General features: G+C 48.3%; 1 protein-coding gene across 1 annotated transcript in view; it reads left to right on the top strand.

Annotated features, from left to right (window-relative positions):
• Window positions 1-2,476: 2,476 nt before the first annotated feature.
• Window positions 2,477-19,889, top strand: part of ARHGEF26 (Rho guanine nucleotide exchange factor 26) — a 195,230-nt gene continuing 177,817 nt past the window's right edge. The window contains exons 1-3 of the mRNA XM_038749398.1: window positions 2,477-4,036; window positions 6,208-6,247; window positions 8,331-8,476. Coding sequence (XP_038605326.1) covers window positions 2,492-4,036; window positions 6,208-6,247; window positions 8,331-8,476 — 1,731 coding nt within the window. The 5' untranslated portion in view covers window positions 2,477-2,491. The remainder of the gene's footprint in view (window positions 4,037-6,207; window positions 6,248-8,330; window positions 8,477-19,889) is intronic.

The raw sequence follows: 19,889 nt of genomic DNA, 5'->3' as shown, positions 1-19,889 counted from the left end.
AAGGGAAGCAGAGAAGCAGCGTGGCTCAGTGGAAAGAGCCTGGGCATGGGTTCTAATCCTGGCTCCGCCACTTGTCAGATGTGTGACTTTGGGCAAGTCACTTCACTTCTCTGGGCCTCAGATACCTCATCTGTAAAATGGGGATTAAGAGTGTGAGCCCATGTGGGACAACCTGATGACCTTATATCCCCCCCCCCCCGCCCCCAGCACTTAGAACAGTGCTTGGCACATAGTAAGTGCTTAACAAATACTATTATTTTTAGAGAAGCAGCGTGGTTCAGTGGAAAGAGCCTGGGCATGGGTTCTAATCCTGGCTCCGCCACTTGTCAGCTGCGTGACTTTGGGCAAGTCACTTCACTTCTCTGGGCCTCAGTTACTTCATCTGTAAAATGGGGATGAAGCCCCACGTGGGACACTCTGATCACCTTGTATTCCCCCCACCCCACCCCCCAGCGCTTAGAACAGTGTTTGGTACATAGTAAGTGCTTAACAAATGCCATCATTATTATCATTATTAATAAGGGAAGGAAAAGCAGAAAGGAGGGCGGCCCTGGGGTTTGGGGTGAGGGTGGGAAGCAGAGTCCATTATGCCCCGGGCCCAGCCGGGGCCCCCCTCAAAGTTTGCAGCCCCGTGCAGGGGGAACCCGGGGATCTAGACAGTGACTGTGAGCCCGTTGTCTGGTAGGCCCCGTCTCTATATGTTGCCGATTTGTACTTCCCAAGCGCTTAGTAGAGTGCTCTGCACACAGGAAGCGCTCAATAAATACGATTGAATGAATGAATCTCGGGGTTCGGAAAGTCTGGGGAGCCCGGGATCTCGGGGTTCGGAGAGTCCGGGGGTCCTGGGGTGCAGGGGGAGCCCGGGGATCTCGGGGTTCGGGGAGTCCGGGGGGCCTGGGGTGCAGGGGGAGCCCGGGGATCTAGACTGTGACTGTGAGCCCGTGGTCTGGTAGGGACCGTCTCTATATGTTGCCGATTTGTACCTCCCAAGCGCTTAGTACAGTGCTCTGCACAGAGGAATCAATCAATCGTATTTATTGAGCGCTTACTGTGTGCAGGAAGCGCTCAATAAATACGATTGAATGAATGAATCTCGGGGTTCGGGAAGTCCGGGGAGTCTGGGGTGCAGGGGGAGCCTGGGGGGCGGGGAGCCTGGGGGGAAGGGGGAGCCCGGGGATCTAGGGGTTCGGGGAGTCCGGGGAGCCCGGGGTGCAGGGGGAGCCCAGGGGACCTGGGGGGCGGGGAGCCCGGGGGACAGGGGGAGTCCGGGGGACCTGGGGGGCAAGGGGAGTCCGGGGGTCCTGGGGTGCAGGGGGAGCCCGGGGTGCAGGGGGAGCCCGGGGTCCTCGGGGGGCGGGGAGCTCCCCCGGGGGGCAGGGGGAGTCCGGGGCTCCTGGGGTGCAGGGGGAGCCCGGGGGGCAGGGGGAATCCGGGGGGCCTGGGGTGCTGGGGGAGCCCAGGGTCCTGGGGGGCGGGGGGAGCCCGGGGTCCTGCGGGGCGGGGAGCCCGGAGCGCAGGGGGCAGTCTAGACTGTGAGCCCACTGTTGGGGAGGGACTGTCTCTTTATGTTGCCAACTTGTACTTCCCAAGCGTTTAGTCCAGTGCTCTGCACACAGTAAGCGCTCAATAAATTCGATTGATTGATTGATTGGGCAGTCCAGTGGGAGGGCGGGGCGGGGGGCGGGGGCAGGGGGGAGGAGGAGGAGGGAGGGAGAAGGGGCCGGGGGCGCTGCGCGTCCGGCTGGACTGCGGACAGGAGGGAGCGGAGCGGGCAGGGCCGGGCCGGGCCGGACCAGGGTCCCCTCTGGCTGCTGAGACCCTGGGGACCTTGGAGACCCGACCCTCCCCTCCCCTCCCCTCCTGGTCCCGGGGGGCTTTGCCCCCTTGGCGCCGCCCCCTCCCCCCGGGATGAGGTAAGGTGCCCCCAGCCCGGCAGGGATGGGGGGCGGGGCAAGAGGGGGGAAAATCCTTCTCAACTTTATTTCCTAAACTTTCAGAAACTCCCCTCCCTCCTTTTTCCTCCTCCTCCCTGCGCCCCCCCTTCTCCCCATCTCTCTTTTTGGGTGGGGGGGGGCTCCCGGTGTGTGTGTGTGTGTGTGTGTGTGTGTGTGTGCCCTTGGGGTGGGGGGCTCCCGCCGGATCTCCGGCTCCAGGGTGCAGCCCGGGGGTCTGCCCGGAGGTGGGGGCGGGACCAGGTTTCCGAGCAGGTGCGCAAGCCCGGGACCCCCCCACTCTGAATACGAGGCCCGGGGAGCTTGGGGAGGGGAGGCAGGGCAGGACAGGGAGGAGGACGACCCTCTGACTGTGAGCCCACTGTTGGGTAGGGACCGTCTCTATATGTTGCCAACTTGTACTTCCCAAGCGCTTAGTCCAGTGCTCTGCACACAGTCAGCGCTCAATAAATACGATTGATCGATTGATTGCGACGGGCTGTGTCGTGCCCAGGAGCCCGCGGCCGGACCCCCGCCGGAGCCCCCGCCGGAGCCCGGCCATGGACGGGGAAAGCCCGCTGGACCTGCCCGCCCCCGCCGGGACCCCGCTGTGGAAGAGGCGATCCAGCCCCCTGCCAGCCTTGCCCGCCCTGCCAGCCGTGCCCGCCCTGCCCGCCCGGACCAAAGTGCGGCCAAGGTCCTGCCAGAGCCCAGGAGGCAAGCTCGGCCCCCCCGGCTCCCCGGCCCGGCCAGGGGGCAGCCCCCCGCCCTGGCACTGCCCCGGGAGGTCTCTGCCCAACGGGGGCCCTGCTGGCGTCTGCGGGGTCCAGAGGGTCGGGGGTCCAGGCCGGGAGCCGGCACGCCCACCGCTGGCCCCCAGCCCCCCAGCCCCAGGGGCGCCCGCCCGCTTTATTCCCACCCCCGCGGCCTCCCCTAACAACCCACCACCCCGCCAGCCTGGCCGGACTGCCCAAGGCCCAGAGAAGGGCTCCCCGGCGCCCTCGTCCCCTCCCCCGGGACCCAGGCCACCCCTCCAGCCCAGCCGGACAGTCCAAGGCCCAGACAGGGGGTCTCTGGTACCCTCCCCCCCTCCCCCGGGATCCAGGATGCCTCTCCAGCCCGGCTGGACAGCCCAAGGCTCAGAGATGGGGTCCCCGGCACTCTCATCCCCTCTTCTGGGACCCAGGCGGTCCCCCCAGCCTGGCCAGGCAGCCCAAGACCCAGAGAGGGGGTCCCAGGCACTCTCATCCCCTCTTCTGGGACCCAGGCGGTCCCCCCAGCCTGGCCAGGCAGCTCAAGATCCAGAGAAGGGGTCCCTGGCATGCTCATCCCATCTTCTGGAACCCAGGCGGTCCCCCCAGCCTGGCCAGGCAGCCCAAGACCCAGAGAAGGGGTCCCTGGCATGCTCATCCCATCTTCTGGAACCCAGGTGGTCCCCCCAGCCTGGCCAGGCAGCCCAAGACCCAGAGAAGGGGTCCCCGGCATGCTCATCCCATCTTCTGGAACCCAGGCCGTCCTCCCAGACTGGCCAGGCAGCCCAAGAACCAGAGAAGGGGTCCCTGGCACTCTCATCCCCTCCCCCAGGACCCAGGCCACCATCCCAGTCAGGCCGGACAACCCAAGGCCCAGAGAGGGGGTCCCCAGCGCTCTCGTCCCCTATCCCGGGACCCAGGCCGCCCCTCCAGAGGCCGCCTCCCAGCCCCCAACAAGTCCCTGAAAAGCCTGTGGTCATCTTGAGCACCAACAGCCCCGCCGCCCTTAAAGTGGGCAAGCAGCAGATCATCCCCAAGGGTCTCGCCTCCGAGATCAAACTGACCGGCAAGGCCGCCGGCCTGAACCTCGAGCCCCACAAGAGGGTCCTCAAGGTCCGCAGCTTGGTGGACAGCGTCCCCTCGCCTGATGGGGACAGAGAGGTGGAAGAGGAGGTGGACAGCCCCGGCTCCCTGAGGAGGGGGTTGCGCTCTACCTCCTACCGCAGAGCCGTCGTCAGTGGCTTGGATTTTGACAGCCCCACAAATTCCAAGAAGAAAAACCGCATGTCCCAGCCCATCCTGAAAGCCGTCGTGGAGGACAGGGAGAAGTTTTCTAGCCTGGGGAGGATAAAGGTAAGCGGAAGCCACCTCTGTGTTAAAGTTGGGCTGGGCGAAGAAGCGCCCCTAAATACGGGCCTGTTCATAAACAGTAGCGCGCCTATAACCCATGGATGTCCCCCCAGTGTGATATGAGATGACAAGTGATTATCCCGGTTGGAGTTCATTTGAGGATCTAAAACTTGCCCTCCTCCTTGCCCAGTGTGTGTAAAGAAGCATTTAGGCCGACAAGGGATGAAACTCAAATCGGAGAGGAAGTGAAACTACAAAACAACTTGCTACTGGTTAATAATTCAGAGGTGAACCTAGTGGGGTTTTATATAGATAATATCTGGGAACTAGGGGGTCCTTTACCCAAATTGTGACCAGTAATATCAACATTTCTTCAACTAGTTTTGAGGTAGTGGTCATGGTTTAATCAACAATCCATCGATCGTATTCACGTAGTGCTCTCTGTATGCAAAACATACAGCGCAAGTACCAAGCGCTTGGGGGGAGACTACACTGTAACAGAGTAGGTAGAGGCATTCCCTGCCCACAAAGGAGTTTACAGTCTAGATGGGGAGAGAATCAGTTTGGACACAGTCCCTTTCCCACATGAGGCTCACAGTCTAATAGGGGAGGGAGTAGGATTGGATCACCATTTTACAGAAGAGGAAACTGAGGCAGAGAGACATTAAGTGACTTGCCCAAGATCACACAGCAAGCAACTAGCGGTGTAGGGATTAGAATCCAGGTCCTCTGACTGCCAGGCATGGACTCTTTTCACTAGGCCAGCACATTGGCTATTCACCCCAACCCCAAAGTGCATATATATATAAATCATATGCTGTGAAATACTTATATTAATTTCTGTCTCCTCCTCTAGACCATAAGCTCGTTATGGGCAGGGGACGTGTCCCTTAATTCTATTGTGTTCTCCCAAGTGCATAGTGCAATGCTCTGCACATAGAAAGCGCTCAATATATGCCAATGATTGATTGATGTGTATTTGGAGAAAGAATGCTAGGCCAGACTTGGAGCCAGTCCATTTGATTTTTCTGGGATCCTAATCATTCAGTTTAGTCTGTTTTGAAATACTTATATTAATTTCTGTCTCCCCCTCTAGACCATAAGCTCGTTATGGGCAGGGGACGTGTCCCTTAATTCTATTGTGTTCTCCCAAGTGCATAATGCAGTGCTCTGCACATAAAAAGCGCTCAATATATGCCAATGATTGATTGATGTGTATTTGGAGAAAGAATGCTAGGCCAGACTTAGAGCCAGTCCTTTTGATTTTTCTGGGATCCTAATCATTCAGTTTAATCTGTTTTGAGTGTTGCCATCCTGGTTAAGTATGAAGTAAAGCAAGTTCCAAGCAAAACCCTCTAAAGGCTCAGAAAAGTTTTGGTTGACAGTGTTGGTTGCCCCGATGTCGGCCTTCCATTGTATTTTATGTGCCCTGTCCCCATTTCCCCTTGAGTACTTTTAATCAATGGATAGCACAAAACCTCCAGCAGGGCCACTTGGCCAGAAGAGTAAAGCTTACTAGGCTAGAATAATTGTCGACTTCGTGGCAGCTCTCAGGAAAACGAAAACTTTGGAGGAAAGATTGTGGGGTGTTTATGTGCAAAATGTACTTTCCCCGGAGAGTAGTCAAAACAGCAATTGCACTAGGTCAGAGATTCCTTTTTAGCTTGTATGCTGACAATTCTTTTGGCAGTTACATCTTTTCTTAATTAGTCGGTGAACTGTAACTAGTCTATATAGAAGTCATCCATCTAATACAAAAGCAAGTCTGTTTTATTTTAGCGGGTTTGCTATGGTCGTGCAGAAATGAGTTTGCACAAGCTTTTACGGTCCATTTTTTTTTCTTTTTCCACCCTGCAAAGAGAAAAAAGTTCCCTTAAATGGTCACACTGACCTGTTGAAGATGGTTTGGTAGGAGTGAACTAAATTGCATGCCAGTTGAAGTCTTACTACATTACTTTTGTGGGATGCATTTCCTTTCCACCTTCTGAATGAATCTCAGATGATCGCATGAATGATCTGTTAACTACCTGCACTTTGTCGGGATAATCTGCTCAATGCCTTTGGAAAAAGTTGGAGCAAAGTAGAACCACTTTGATTTACTTTAAACAACTGCAGCTTGAACTGCCTCAAATGGGGTTTTCATGTGTTTTTTTTTTTTGCCTCGCTTTTCTTAGAAGAAGATCCTGAAAGGACAAGGGACATTCGATGGGGAAGGTAAGCCTTTGCTTTCATGAACAACTTGCTTTTTGCACTTAGTTTGGTGTGATTAAGATTATTATTCAATGGAACTCAAAAAACAAGGAAGGCTAAATCAGAAATGGCATATTTTTACCTTTTTGTGGCATCTTACATAAGTGAAGATTCTTCCCTGAGTTAAAATGTTACCGAATACTAGCAGAAAATGAAATTCATGGAATTCTTTGTATTTCATGCCCATCTCTAAACACAGAACTACTCAGTGTTCTGAACTAATCATAACATGGTAAAAACATAAAATAAGTTAAAAAAGTACAGTGTGGTTTTTTTGCAGTCTTCTCAGACTAAGATATTTATAGAAGTTCTGTGAGCTTTGCTGGATTTCATGAAAAACATTTTCCCATTCCCATTATTCTTAATTTCCATAAAATTTTAGCAGCTTTGAAATTTGGGGAAAGGGGATCTTAATTGAATAGGGGAATCACAGAATTTAGGAAAGATACCCACGAGTTTAATTACATCAATGGTCTTTCACTTAAAAGAATGCAAAACAGTCTGGCCTAGTGAAATGAGCATAGACCTGGGTGTCAGGGCCTGGGTTCTAACCCAGCTCCCCCACTGGTCTTCTGTGTGACTTTGAGCAAGTCTCTTTAATACTGCCCTGTGACTCAGTTTCCTCTCTCTGACTTAGACTGCGAGCCCCATGTGGGACAGGGACTGTGTCCAACCTGATTATTTTGTAGCTTCCCCAGTGCTCAGAACAGTGCTTGACACATAGTAAGCATGTAACAAATACCACAAAAAAGCAAAAAAACTGGTCATGTCAGCTGAGTAGAAAAAAATGTAAATTAAACCTTTTTCAGCATTGGAGGACAAGTATTCTATGCTTCTTTTGGAGCAGTTATGCCTACGTGTCCTTTCACATTTCTTTCTATTCCTTACCCTCCTCCTGAAGCTTGCACTCTCCTTTCATGTGTTTCAGCTGTTTTAACATACGTGGGGTTCGAGTCCCAAGGAAAAGGAATTGGGGAATCTTTTGATGCAGAGAATATGGACAGGTTTAGAATTTAGGCCAATCAAGAGCCAAAGGTGATTACCAATAAAGACTCTTTTAAAACTTAAAATATAACATTTCTACTGTTGAAACTTAGGTTTTAATTCTAAGACTGATACAAAACATCACCACATCCATTCAGTCATATTTATCGAGTGCTTACTGTGTGCAGAGCACTGTACTTAAGCACTTGGGAAGTACAAGTCGGCAACATATAGGGATGGTCCCTATCCAACAATGGGCTCACAGTCTAGAAGGGGGAGACAGACAAGAAAATAAAACATGTATACTGGTGTCAAAATCGTCAAAACAAATAGCATTATAGCTATATGCACATCATTAACAAAATAAATAGAATAGTAAATGTGTACAAGTAAAATAAATAGAGTAATAAATCTGTACAAATATATACAAGTGCTGTGGGCAGGGGAAGGAGGTAGGGTGAAAGGGGATGGGGAGGAGGAGAGGAAAAAGGGGCTCAGTCTGGGAAGGCCTCCTGGAAGAGGTGAGCTCTCAGTAGGGCTTTGAAGGGAGGAAGAGAGCTAGCTTGGTGGGTGTGTGGAGGGAGGGCATTCCAGGCTAGGGAAAGGACGTGGGCCGGGGGTCGATGGCGGGACAGGTGAGAACGAGGCACAGTGAGGAGGTTAGCGGCAGAGGAGTGGAGCATGCGGGCTGGGTTGTAGAAGGAGAGAAGGGAGGTGAGGTAGGAGGGGGCGAGGGGATGGAGATACTTGAAGCCGAGTGAGGAGTTTTTGCTCCATTCGGCCTCTGGAGGCATTGTCTGTAGATAAATATGCAAAATTGTTGAAACCGCATTTATTTAAACATGCCTTTTTTCTCCTGATTCAGCTAAGGATACAACTGTTGAAATGAGAAAGTAAGTTTTAAAAAATGCTGTGGTTACCCTATTGTATTAGGCAGAGGTGGAATACGGTTTATCTCATACACAGAACTTGAGAATGAAAATCATTAAAATGTGGGTGCTTAAAAATTTTTCAAATATCCATCGTTTTCCAGCCAATTTACAGTTTGCTTTTGTCATTATAGAAAATGCTGTACTGTATCAGAACTATAAAGAAAAAGCTCTAGACATCGACTCTGATGAAGATTCTGAGCCCAAAGAACAAAAATCAAATGAGAAGATAGTCATTTGCTATAAGCCATTGAGATCAACATGGAGCCAGCTCTCAGTGGTGAGTATCTTAACTGTGTTCTATCCTAGTAAGCAATAGACTAGAAATTGTTTAATCAATCAATCATACTTATTGAGTGCTTACTGTGTGCAGAGCACTGTACTAAGCACTTAGCGCTTAAGTAGGTATTGTATTTGTCTACAGCTCTAACTCTCTGATAATTAGCAACATGTTTCCTCCAGAGCATAAAGTGATTTTTAGAAAATCTACAGCCAATGGTAGTACTGGTACAATGCACCCTCCACCCTCGACTCTCTCCCATGCTACTGCCAGCACAGGGGAGTTTTGGCTTGTAGCTGATTTCCTTCCGCTTGCTAGCCACTGCCCAAACTAGGTATGGAATGGGTACGCCTCTGCTTGACTCTTCTTCCCATAGCCGAGACTGGTGCGATCTTCAGAGGGGATTTGATATGTCGTGGAGTAAGAACAGTACCTTCGATGAATATCCGTTCAGTTCTTCTCTAATAATAATGATGGTATTTGTTAAGTGCTTACTATGTGCAAAGCACCGCTCTAATGTATGGGTTCTGTTCTTTAAGAACCCTTGCATTAAGGGAAACTCACGTTTTAGTTAGTAGTGATGTTGCGGCTACAAGCACCAACGTTTATTTCAACATCTCGTCGTGTTCTATCCAGAGAGACGTATCTTTGCCAGAAAAGTGTTCCCTCTTTGTACAGCAGTGTTCTATTCCTGCATGATGGAAGAACTGACTTTTCCATGGTTCCTAGTTCTCAGCCTGATGGATCTTGTTGGGCTGGGACCCAGCCAGTAGTTGATTTGGACAGGCGTAGACAGCCCCAGACCCTGCTCTCCTCAGCCCCAGTTTCCCTGCTTACGTAAGGAGGCTAGAGGGCCTGCAAGTGAATCAAGCTTTAGTCTTCCTCTTTTACTCACCTTCCCCTTGTCCTCCTCTTTTCCACTTCACATGACCCATACCCTGCTGTGATTTACTAGACAGAACAGTGGTGAGCCACCCCTGAAATATGCCCATAAGGTAATTAATTATACATCTAAATAATGACAACTTTCTTCCGGCCTTATGTCTGGGCATATAATTATGCTTTCCCAAAGGTAATAGATTTTATAGTTACTGTTTTGGGGTATTTTTTAAATCTACCTGAATCTGCCTTTTGATTGGGCATGACTTGATGAACTTTCTTTTAAGTTCCTAGATTCCTATATACTCCCTTTTTTCTGACTTGCTTTTTTCAACCAGTCAGTAGTATTATTTTGCGCAAAGCACTGTACTACATGTTTCAGGGAGCAGGAGTTTCTGCTTGATGTGGTGAGGAATGGGCAATCACCAGGGGATTTGGGGGAGTAAGAAGCCCTGCACAAAATGCCTTAGAAAAATGATCCGGGCAGCAGAGTGAAATATGAGCAGGAAAGGCTGGAGGCAGAGAGGTCTGTGAGGAGGCTGATTCAGATGTTGAGTCTGGATTAGACAAAATCTAGGGCCAATTCAGTACAGCTTGGTTGGAGAGGAAGCGCAAGGTATTGGAGATGTTGTGAAGAAAGGATCAACAGTATTTGGTGACCAACTGAATGTGGTAGAAGGCAAAATGGGGACAAGTCGATGATAATGCTGGAGTTGCAGACTTGAGAGAGCGGGAAAATGGTGATGTCAACAAGTATTATACAACACAGTGGTTTTAACTTGGTTATGGTTGTCAGGTTTTGGGTTTTTTTGGTCTGTTTTGTTTTTAATGGCATTTGTTAAGCGTTTACTACTGCGTGTCAGGCAACATACTGAGTCCTGGGGTATATAAAAGATAATCGGATTGGACACAGTCTCTTTCCCACATAGGGCTCACATTTCTAATCTCCATTTTACCGATGAGGGAACTGAAGCACAGAGAAGTGAAGTGACTTGCCTAAGGTCACCCGGCAGACAAGTGTACAAGTGGCAGAGCCGGGAATAGAATCCAGATCCTCTGAATCCCAGGTCCGGACTCTTTCCACTAGGTCACACTGCTTCTCTATAGACTCTGTAGAGGTGTGTGTCCTGGCAGCCTGTTATAGGTTTTATACATTCTCAAGTAGACAGAGTTCACCATGTGGAGGTATTAAACCCAGCACTTAATACAGTACTTGACATATAGTAAGCCCTTAACAAATACCACAATTATTAGACAGCACTGCATGAGGAAATCTCTTCATCATTTTCCTACCCGAGTGTAGGGATAGGAGAGGCCGGGTTGCTTTGAATGTCCTAACGAAGTCCACCCTCATCACCCTCCTACAGCGTGGGGGACTCTAGGCTCTATCCTCAAACTTTGAGGCTCACTCTTCCCCTTCCCCTTCCCACGGCTCTGTGGAATGGGTTTCCCAATCAGCCAGCCTTAGATTGTGAGGTCCAGATAGAATCAGGTTTTCAACAGCCTGGGTCAGCAGTGGAAGATAAGAAGGATTTTCTCCATCTTTGCCCTTTCTTTCCCTTGACACCTCCCTCTCCCCGCCCCTGCCTTCCACTCCCAAAGTCAGTCAGTCAGCCACATTTATTGAGTGCTTACAGTGTGCAGAGCACTGTACTAAGCTCTTGGGAGAGTGCAATACAACAAACAAATCAGACACATTTCCTGCCCAGAATGAGCTTAGAGCCTAGAGGAAAGCACCAAAGGGTCCTTCAAAGTTCTGCTGCGTGGATGTGTGGTAGTCCCCCGTTCCCAGCATTTGAGAGTGGCAAGGGAAAGGGGAGATCCCAGTGACCTGCAGGGGCTGCGTGGGCACTGGATAGCAATGGCTGAGTCCTTATCTTCAATACTCTAAGCTGATGTACTCTTTCCTTGGTGTGGCATTGTAGAGCAAGAAGCCAGAAGAGCTAGGTTCATATATAAGCCCACTGTTGGGTAGGGACTGTCTCTATATGTTGCCAACTTGTACTTCCCAAGCGCTTAGTACAGTGCTCTGCACACAGTAAGCGCTCAATAAATACGACTGATTGATTGGTATGTAAAGAAAGGACATCTTTTCCACCTACTGGGATTCCTAGCAGCTTTTTGTTCACTTGTTTTTTTCCCTAAAGCAAGAACATGCTCAGGGTGACGTCTCACTGAGCGTCTCCCAAGAGGCCATTGAAGTGGTGGATTTTGGTTGGTGGATTTGAGGTGTCGGGTAGTTGGGGCCCGGGCAGAGTGTTGGCTCTGCTTTGTGGTTCAGGAAAGAGAGGTTGCAGAGCGTTTGCTGTGGAGTGTGGTGGGTGCGGTGTTGACCTTGGGGCAAAGTCCGTGTGCTTTGTTTGAACTGCTAATGGAAAGTCATGTGTGGGTGCTTTGGAGCGTCCAGATCCCAACAACTTGCCAAGCTGGTTCACGATTACTTTGTCCCGCAATTGAAACTCGAGTCCGGTGGCGGTGATATACTATAAATGTGATAAATGGGCAGGCTTTTCCTTGAATACTCAGGCAAAAGGATAGACTGTCAGCTCATTTTGGGCAGGGAACATGCCTACCAATAATAATAAATAATTATGTTGGCATTTATTAAGCTCTTACTATGTGCAAAGCACTGTTCTACTCTCCCAAGCACTTAGTACAGTGCTTTGCACACAGTAAGTGCTCAGTAAATACCGTTCATTGGAAAATATAGAGCTAAGCATTTTATGTGGTTGAGTGACTTGAAAAGCAACATCTTTAATGCTTTAATAAACTAAAAAACTACGGATTTTATGAGACATTATTTGGGGCTCTTTGAAACTTTGTTTTTCCACCTTTCATAATTTTTCTTCTTCCCGGTTAGAGTTTTAGTGAAACAGCTGTTTGTTCACCTATAGTGCTTCAGCCCATTTTTGGGTCTGAGTATTTCTAAAGCTCTAATGATCTTTTTTATTTTGTCTCTGAATTACAGCACAGAATTATAATTAAAGCCACCTGCCTTTTTAGAAAAAGTTTAGGTAAACAAATTGTACAAGTTGCACCTTAACCAGGCCCTCAGAGATGACTGCTTTTCCCTTTTGAAAACTATCTTGAGGTCTTGAGATCTCTTTCCATTAGGTCATGCTGAAAAGCAGTGCAGTCTAGTGGAAAAAGCAAGGGCCTGGGAGCCAGAGGACCTGGGTTCTAATCCTGGCTCCGCCACTTATCTGTTGTATGACTTTGGGCAAGTCATTTGACTTCCATGCCTGTTTCCTCCTCTGTAAAATGGTGATTCAATACTTAACCCTCTTGGGTTGTGAGCCTTTTGTGAGCGCTGAACAAAAACCACAGTTGTTAGTCTTATTATTATCTTTAATGACTTAGATATGATGAGAGCCTTAACTGCTTCTGGTCACCTTCTTACAACATTCCTGGGGAGTTTCGATGTCGACTTGGAGAGGAGCAGTGCCAATGCTTATTCCTGCCCTCTTCAATCCATTCCTCTCTCAATTGCTCTTCGATAGCTGATTTCACTATGAGTCAGAACCGTATGTCAGAATTCACCTAGAATGCATCACTGTGGTATGGCATGCCACTTCTGGACAGCAAACAGCCTTAAAAAAAAAGATTATGGTACTTGCTAAGTGCTTACTATGTGCCAAGCACTGTTCTAAGTGCTGGGATACAAACAAGCTAATCAAGTTGGATAGAGTCCCTGTCCAACATGGGGCTCACACCAGCGTGGCTTAGTGGGAAGAGCACAGATTTGGGAGTCAGAGGACATGGGTTCTAATTCCAGCTCCACCACCTGTCTGCTGTGGGACCTTGGGCAAGCCATGGCGGTTAAACAATGGACTGGTGGGGGTCTGGAGAATAGTCAGCCATGTTTTAGGCATCCATTTAAGTACCTACTCTGCAAGCATGTTTGGGTGATTGTCAAGGTTTTTTACAAAGATTCCCCCTTTATAAGATACCTCTTAAACTATTTTGCCAACACCTCTCTCATCTCAGATCACTGAGACTTCACTTCTCAGCCAAGAGTAAGAAGCAGCTAACAGGTGCTGTTTGAAATAATTTATAATTGTTGCATAAGATTTCTAAACTCCTCCACACGTGGCACGGTTTGTCTCAACTTGTTTGCTTTCTACGATCTTTCCAACAGATTTATTGGAAGAGAAAGGCAGGTGCTTTTTTGAAAGGGAGGTGCGTAGACCATATTAACTTGCAGGCGTTGGGAGGTATATGAGTAGTTGACCATTTGCACAACTGTGGCAGGTTGAATTCTACCTAGTTTTGTGGCCACCTGTTAGGAAACAGTTAAAGCCGTGACTTAATGACAGAAACATTAAGTTGTAAGACATGCCATCAGTTGCAAAAGAAATTAATCTGGTTGGTAAAAACGCCATACCGAATGGCATTTTAATCAGGTGAGGGTTAAACCACTGAAACTGGCTAGAATCATCGGTCTTCCTAACATGAAGCTTGAAACTCTGATGTTTCTGTGGATTTTTAGAGGAAATAATTGCAGTAATAGCAGTAGTAGTATTGAGCACTTACCGTGCCCTGAGTGCTGTACTAAGTGCTGGGAAAGAATACACAGGTGGCAATTAGACATGGTTCTTGTCCCTCCGTTGGCTAAAAATGTGCGTACCAATCAGTGTGTGCAAGTTTCTTAATTTTTGGTACACTGGTAAGTAAATACTGAGTTTTCTAAATATTATGTGCTTGAATTGGCAATCTGACTTGAGAAAGTTCATTATTTTAAAATGAATACAAAAACTCTCACGCATACGTACACCCTCCCCCCCTCCCCCCCGCCCCCCCAAAGGATGATAAATCTTAATGGAGTATATGATCAAGGTCACTGGGCCAACGTTTCTGTGAACTGTTTGGAGTTCAAAGGAAAATATTGATTTTATTAATTTCCTGGTTTGGAACACTCTGTGCCTATTGTTGTTGCTGCTAGTTCAATGCCAGCCATGTTCGAGGGCTTAGCTTCTCAGGTTTTCACATAACTTACTCTAGGGTCTTCCCTCCACATTCTTTACTGCATTATCTTCCAAATACCTTGCTGTAAATCTATTTAAAGCTTTCCCTTTTCTCTTTCAGAAGGGATGTGGCAGTTTCTCTAGAATAAAGAGCTAGTGTTTTCATTGCTTTTCAAAGATAACACATTTGTTTACCAAGAGACACTTCGCTCCAGAACCAGTATTGCAAAACTAAGCTTTGTATTTCTGCTGTTTAAATAGAGGCGGCAGCCAAATAAATGCTTATAGTTCTGTAGTGGCAGTTTCTTCATTATCTGAAAACCAGTAAAACGACCCTCCCATAATATAGTATGGCCCATTCTAACTGGTCAGAGTCTCTACACCATGTTGGTACAGTGCTCTGCACACAAAAACTCTGGATTGATTGAATGGGAATGGAAGTAGCTTCAGTAGATTTCGGGGAAAGATTCCCCAGGCTGGTTTCCCCTCCAGAAATAGTCTCCATGGCTCCTCGACCTCTCGTATTACTCCCCCGGGACACACCTCAGGAGATGGGATCAGAGATGGAGGGTAGGATGATGATAATAATAATAATAATAATAATAATAATAATTGGCATTTGTTAAGCACTTACTATGTGCAAAGCACTATTCTAAGCACTGGGGAGGATACAGGGTGATCAGGTTGTCCCACGTGGGGCTCACAGTCTTCATCCCCATTTTACAGATGAGGCAACTGAGGCCCAGAGAAGTTAAGTGACTTGCCCAAGATCACACAGCAGACATGTGGCGGAGTCGGGATTCGAACCCATGACTTCTGACTCCAAAGCCCGTGCCCTTTCCACTGAGCCACGCTGCTTCTCTAAGTGCTTACTATGTGCCAAGCACTGTTCTAAGTGCTGGGATACATACAAGTTAATCAAGTTGGATAGAGTCCCTGTCCAACACGGGGCTCACACCAGCGTGGCTTAGTGGGAAGAGCACAGATTTGTGATCCTGGGGACCTTTCATTCCCAGCTTGGAAGACCAGTTAAATGGCTGGGCAATGCATCCCTTCCCTCCTTCCCCAGCTCACTTCTACTGAGCCAGGAAGGGAAGGTGATTCGCAAGCAGATTTCCTGGGGTCCTTTCCCTCAAACTGGGATTTGGAGCCCGGGGTCCAGGAGCGGTGCCCCTCCCCACCCCCAGCCTTAATGGAGAGCTCAGTTGAAATGCGTAGTGGAGAAGCAGCCTGGCATAGTGGAGTGGCATAGTGATCTGGGAGTCAGAAGGTCATGGGTTCTAATCCCAGCTCTGCCACTTGTCTGTTGTGTGACCTTGAGTGAGTCACTTCACTTCTCTGTTGCTCAGTTACTCATCTGTAAAACGGGGACTGAAATTGTGAGCCCCATGTGGGACAGGGACTGTGTCCCGCTTGATTTGCTTGTATCCACCCCAGTGCTGATATGGTGACTGGTACATAGTAACCACTTAACAAATATCATTATTACTGTTATTACATAAACGCTGTAGCAGAAGTGTATATTGGCACCCTGTTATATGCTTGGCTCAGTGGAAAGAGCCCGGGTTTTGGAGTCAGAGGTCATGGGTTCAAATCCCGGCTCTACCACATGTCAGCTGTGTGACTTTGGGCAAGTCACTTCACTTCTTTGTGCCTCAGTTACCTCATCTGTAAAATGGGGATTAAGACTGTGAACCCCCCGTGGGACAACCTGATCAGCTTGTAACCTCCCCAGTGCTTAGAACAGTGCTTTGCACATAGTAAGTGCTTAATAAATGCCATTATTATTATTATTATTATTTTCATTATTTTCCAAACACAGGTGTTAGCCTGTTCAACTTGTACTTGAGTAGTTGTTTTTACAGTGTTGAGATTTTGGGTTTGGTTGTCAAAACTACATTTAGAAAATTGAAATCTTCCCAATGAAATACCGTTCAGATATAAATTCTGAGCTGACACTTGGAAGCAAATGAGACCTGTGATCAAAGCCCTATGGGCAATGTCAGTATTTACATTCCTTGTGGGGGGGAAGCTCTCTTCCTCCCTTCAAAACTCTACCGAGAGCTCACCTCCTCCAGGAGGCCTTCCCAGACTGAGCCCCCGTTTTTTCTCTCCTCCTCCCCATCCCCCCTGCCCGACCTCCTTCCCCTCCCCACAGCACCTGTATATATGTTTGTACAAATTTATTACTCTATTTATTTTACTTGTACATATTTACTATTCTATTTATTGTGTTAATAATGTGCATGCAGCTTTATTTTTATTTATTCTTATGACCTGACACCTGTCCACATGTTTTGTTGTGCTGTCTGTCTCCCCCTTCTAGACTGTGAGCCCATTATTGGGTATGGCCTGGCTCTGTATGTTGTCAACTAGTACTTCCCAAGTGCTTAGTACAGTGCTCTGCACGCAGGAAGTGCTCAATAAATGCGATTGAATGAATGAATGAATGGGGGGGGCTGGGGGGAATGGTAGCTGTGTGCAGGTATATCCAATTTGCCCTGGGACTGTGTCCTGTGAAAGGCAGTGCAAAAGTGCAGGCAGTTTAATTTAGGGGTTCGGGGGGAGAGATTGGGTTCCAGATCCCTGAGCAAAGCCTCTGGGGTCCACTGAACCATAACCAAACAGTCCTGCTGAATCTACTAGGCCTGAGCAAATGAGGACCTGAACCAATTAGCCGAGGCTTCATGTGCCCAATTTGGCATCCTCCTCCCAGGGCACTGTGGGAAGATGTGGATTTTCAGGACCACATTTGAATGGAAATCACATGGGCACAGTTTGTCAAACTGCCTACCTTGAAAATACTCTCCCAAGCACTTAGTTCAGTGCTCTATGCATAGTAGATGCTCAGCCAACACCACTGATTAAATACCAGCTCATGATGCACAGAACTGGGTGGTTCAGTGGAAAAAGCACGGGCTTTGGAGTCAGAGGTCATGAGTTAGAATCCCGGCTCCGCCACAAGTCTGCTGTGTGACCTCGGGCAAGTCACTTAACTTCTCTGTGCCTCAGTTACCTCATCTGTAAAATGGGGATGAAGACTGTGAGCCCCACATGGGACAACCTGATCACCTTGTATCCCCCCAGTGCTTAGAACAGTGCTTTGCACATAGTAAGCGCTTAACAAATGTCATCATTATTATTATTATTAACTGGGCCCTTGCCTAAAAGTTCAACTGAGGTTCGGGTGGTCGGCTTAGCTCTTAATAATTATGGTATTTGTTAAGTGCGTACTATGTTCCAGGCACTGTACTAAGCTCTGGGGTAGAAACAATGGTTTGGACACAGTCCCTGTTCCACGTGGGGCTCACAGTCTCAATCCCCATTTTACAGATTAGGTAACTGAGGCACAGGGAAGTGAAGTGACTTGCCCAAGGTCACACAGTAGACAAGTGGTGGAGCTGGAATTAGGACCCATGACCTTCTGACTCTCAGGCCAGTGCTCTATCCACTATATCGTCTGCTTTTCCAGGTCTTGGATGGCTTAGCGGAGGTTCACACAGGCATGATCTGTTCAGCCCCCCTATTTTGGGGGAAGGAAATGGGGGACTTCTGCAGAGAAGCTCAAGTCCCACCGTGCTGGCTATGGACATGGCTCAGGGGACACTAGGGAGGACATAGTTCCACAGGGCCCCTTGGAACCTGAGGTAAGCCAAGGCTGAACAAATGGCCTAGGAGGGCAGCTTTGCTGAGCTGCCTGAAATGTTTTCCTGAGATCCCCTGAGCGATGCCCAAGGCTACTAATCTCTGCTTTAACCCCGTTGCAAGCTTTTGGAGCTTGTATCAAAAGATCAGTTATCTTAACCCCTTCATTTTAGCTAAATCTTTGAGGCAGAAGGCCTTATCTTGGGTAAGATAGCCATGCCCACCTTCCTGATTCACGTCTTGATTCAGACCTGCTCTTCCTTATTTTTTGTACATGCTAATTTCCATGTTGCCACCTCTTCTTCAGTGCTTGATCTCCAGTTTGCTAGGAATCCCCATTCTTCCCTTTATCTCCTACTTCCAGCCTCACTTTGGTTTTGCCTTCTTGTAGAAGCAGAGAAGCATGAAGAAAATACATCACTCCTTATGGGGAGAGAACATATCTTGTATATCTCAGTGCTTAGTTCAGGACAGTGCACTCCGTGCTCAATAAATACCCTCTGTGCAACCACATTGGCAATATGTGATTAGCAGAATTTTGAAACAACATGATTTGGGTTTTGATGTTGCGATTATAGATTGCAAGCTCCTTTTGGGCAGGCTTCTGTTGGACTTTCCCAAGTATTGTGCCAAGTAGGCACTCAGTAAAAGTGGTACTAAAGAAGCAGTGTGGCCTAGGGTAAAGAGCACAGGCTTGGGAGTCAGAGGGCTTGGGTTCTAGTTAATCCTGGTTCCACAACTTGCCTGGTCTGTAATGCTGGGCAAATCATTTAACTAATCTGTGCCTCATCTGTAAAATAGGCACTAAATCCTTATTCTGAGCTCTAGGTGGGACAGGGACTGTGCCCAACCTGATTCGGTTGTATTCATTCATTCATTCGTATTTATTGAGCACTTTCTGTGTGCAGAGCACTGTACTAGAAGCAGCGTGGCTCAGTGGAAAGAGCCCGGGCTTTGGAGTTAGAGGTCATTGGTTTGAATCCCGGCTCTGGGTGACTTTAGGCAAGTCACTTCACTTCTCTGGGCCTCAGTTACCACATCTGTAAAATGGGGATTAAAACTGTGAGCCCCCTGTGGGACAACCTGATTACCTTGTAACCTCCCCAGCGCTTAGAACAGTGCTTTGCACATAGTAAGCGCTTAACAAATATCATCATTATTATTATTATTACTAAGTGCTTGGGAAGTACAAGTTGGCAACATATAGAGACGGTCCCTACCCAACAACCGGCTCACAGTCTAGAAGGGGGAGACAGACAACAAAACAAAACATGTAGACAGGTGTCAAAATCGTCAGAACAAATAGAATTAAAGCTATATGCACATCATTAACAAAATAAATAGAATAGTAAATATGTACAAGTAAGAGTAATAAATCTGTACAAATATATATACAAGTGCTGTGGGAAGGGGAAGGAGGTAGGGCAGAGGTGGGGGGGGTGGGGAGGAGGAAAGGAAAAAGGGGGCTCAATTTGGGAAGGCCTCTTGGAGGAGGTGAACTCTTAGCAGGGCTTTGAAGGGAGGAATAGAGCTAGCTTGGTGGATGTGTGAAGGGAGGGCATTCCAGGCCCGGGGGATGATGTGGGCCGGGGGTCGATGGCTGGACAGGCGAGAGCGAGGTACGGTGAGGAGATTAGCGGTGGAGGAGTGGAGGGTGCAGGCTGGGCTGTAGAAGGAGAGAAGGGGGGTGAGGGGATAGAGAGCCTTGAAGCCAAGAGTGAGGAGGTTGTATCTAATCCAGCACTTGATACATAGTGCTTAACAAATACTATTATTATTCATTCATTCATTCAATAGTATTTATTGAGTGCTAACTGTATGCAGAGTGCTGTACTAAGTGCTTGGGAAGTAGAAGTTGGCAACATACAGAGACGGTCCCTACCCAACAGCGGGCTCACAGTCTAGAAGGGGGAGACAGACAACAA

Source organism: Tachyglossus aculeatus, chromosome 1, assembly GCF_015852505.1.
Source record: "Tachyglossus aculeatus isolate mTacAcu1 chromosome 1, mTacAcu1.pri, whole genome shotgun sequence".
NCBI lineage: Eukaryota > Metazoa > Chordata > Mammalia > Monotremata > Tachyglossidae > Tachyglossus > Tachyglossus aculeatus.
Note: the sequence above shows the minus strand (reverse complement) of the source record. Positions and strands in the feature narration are given on the sequence as shown.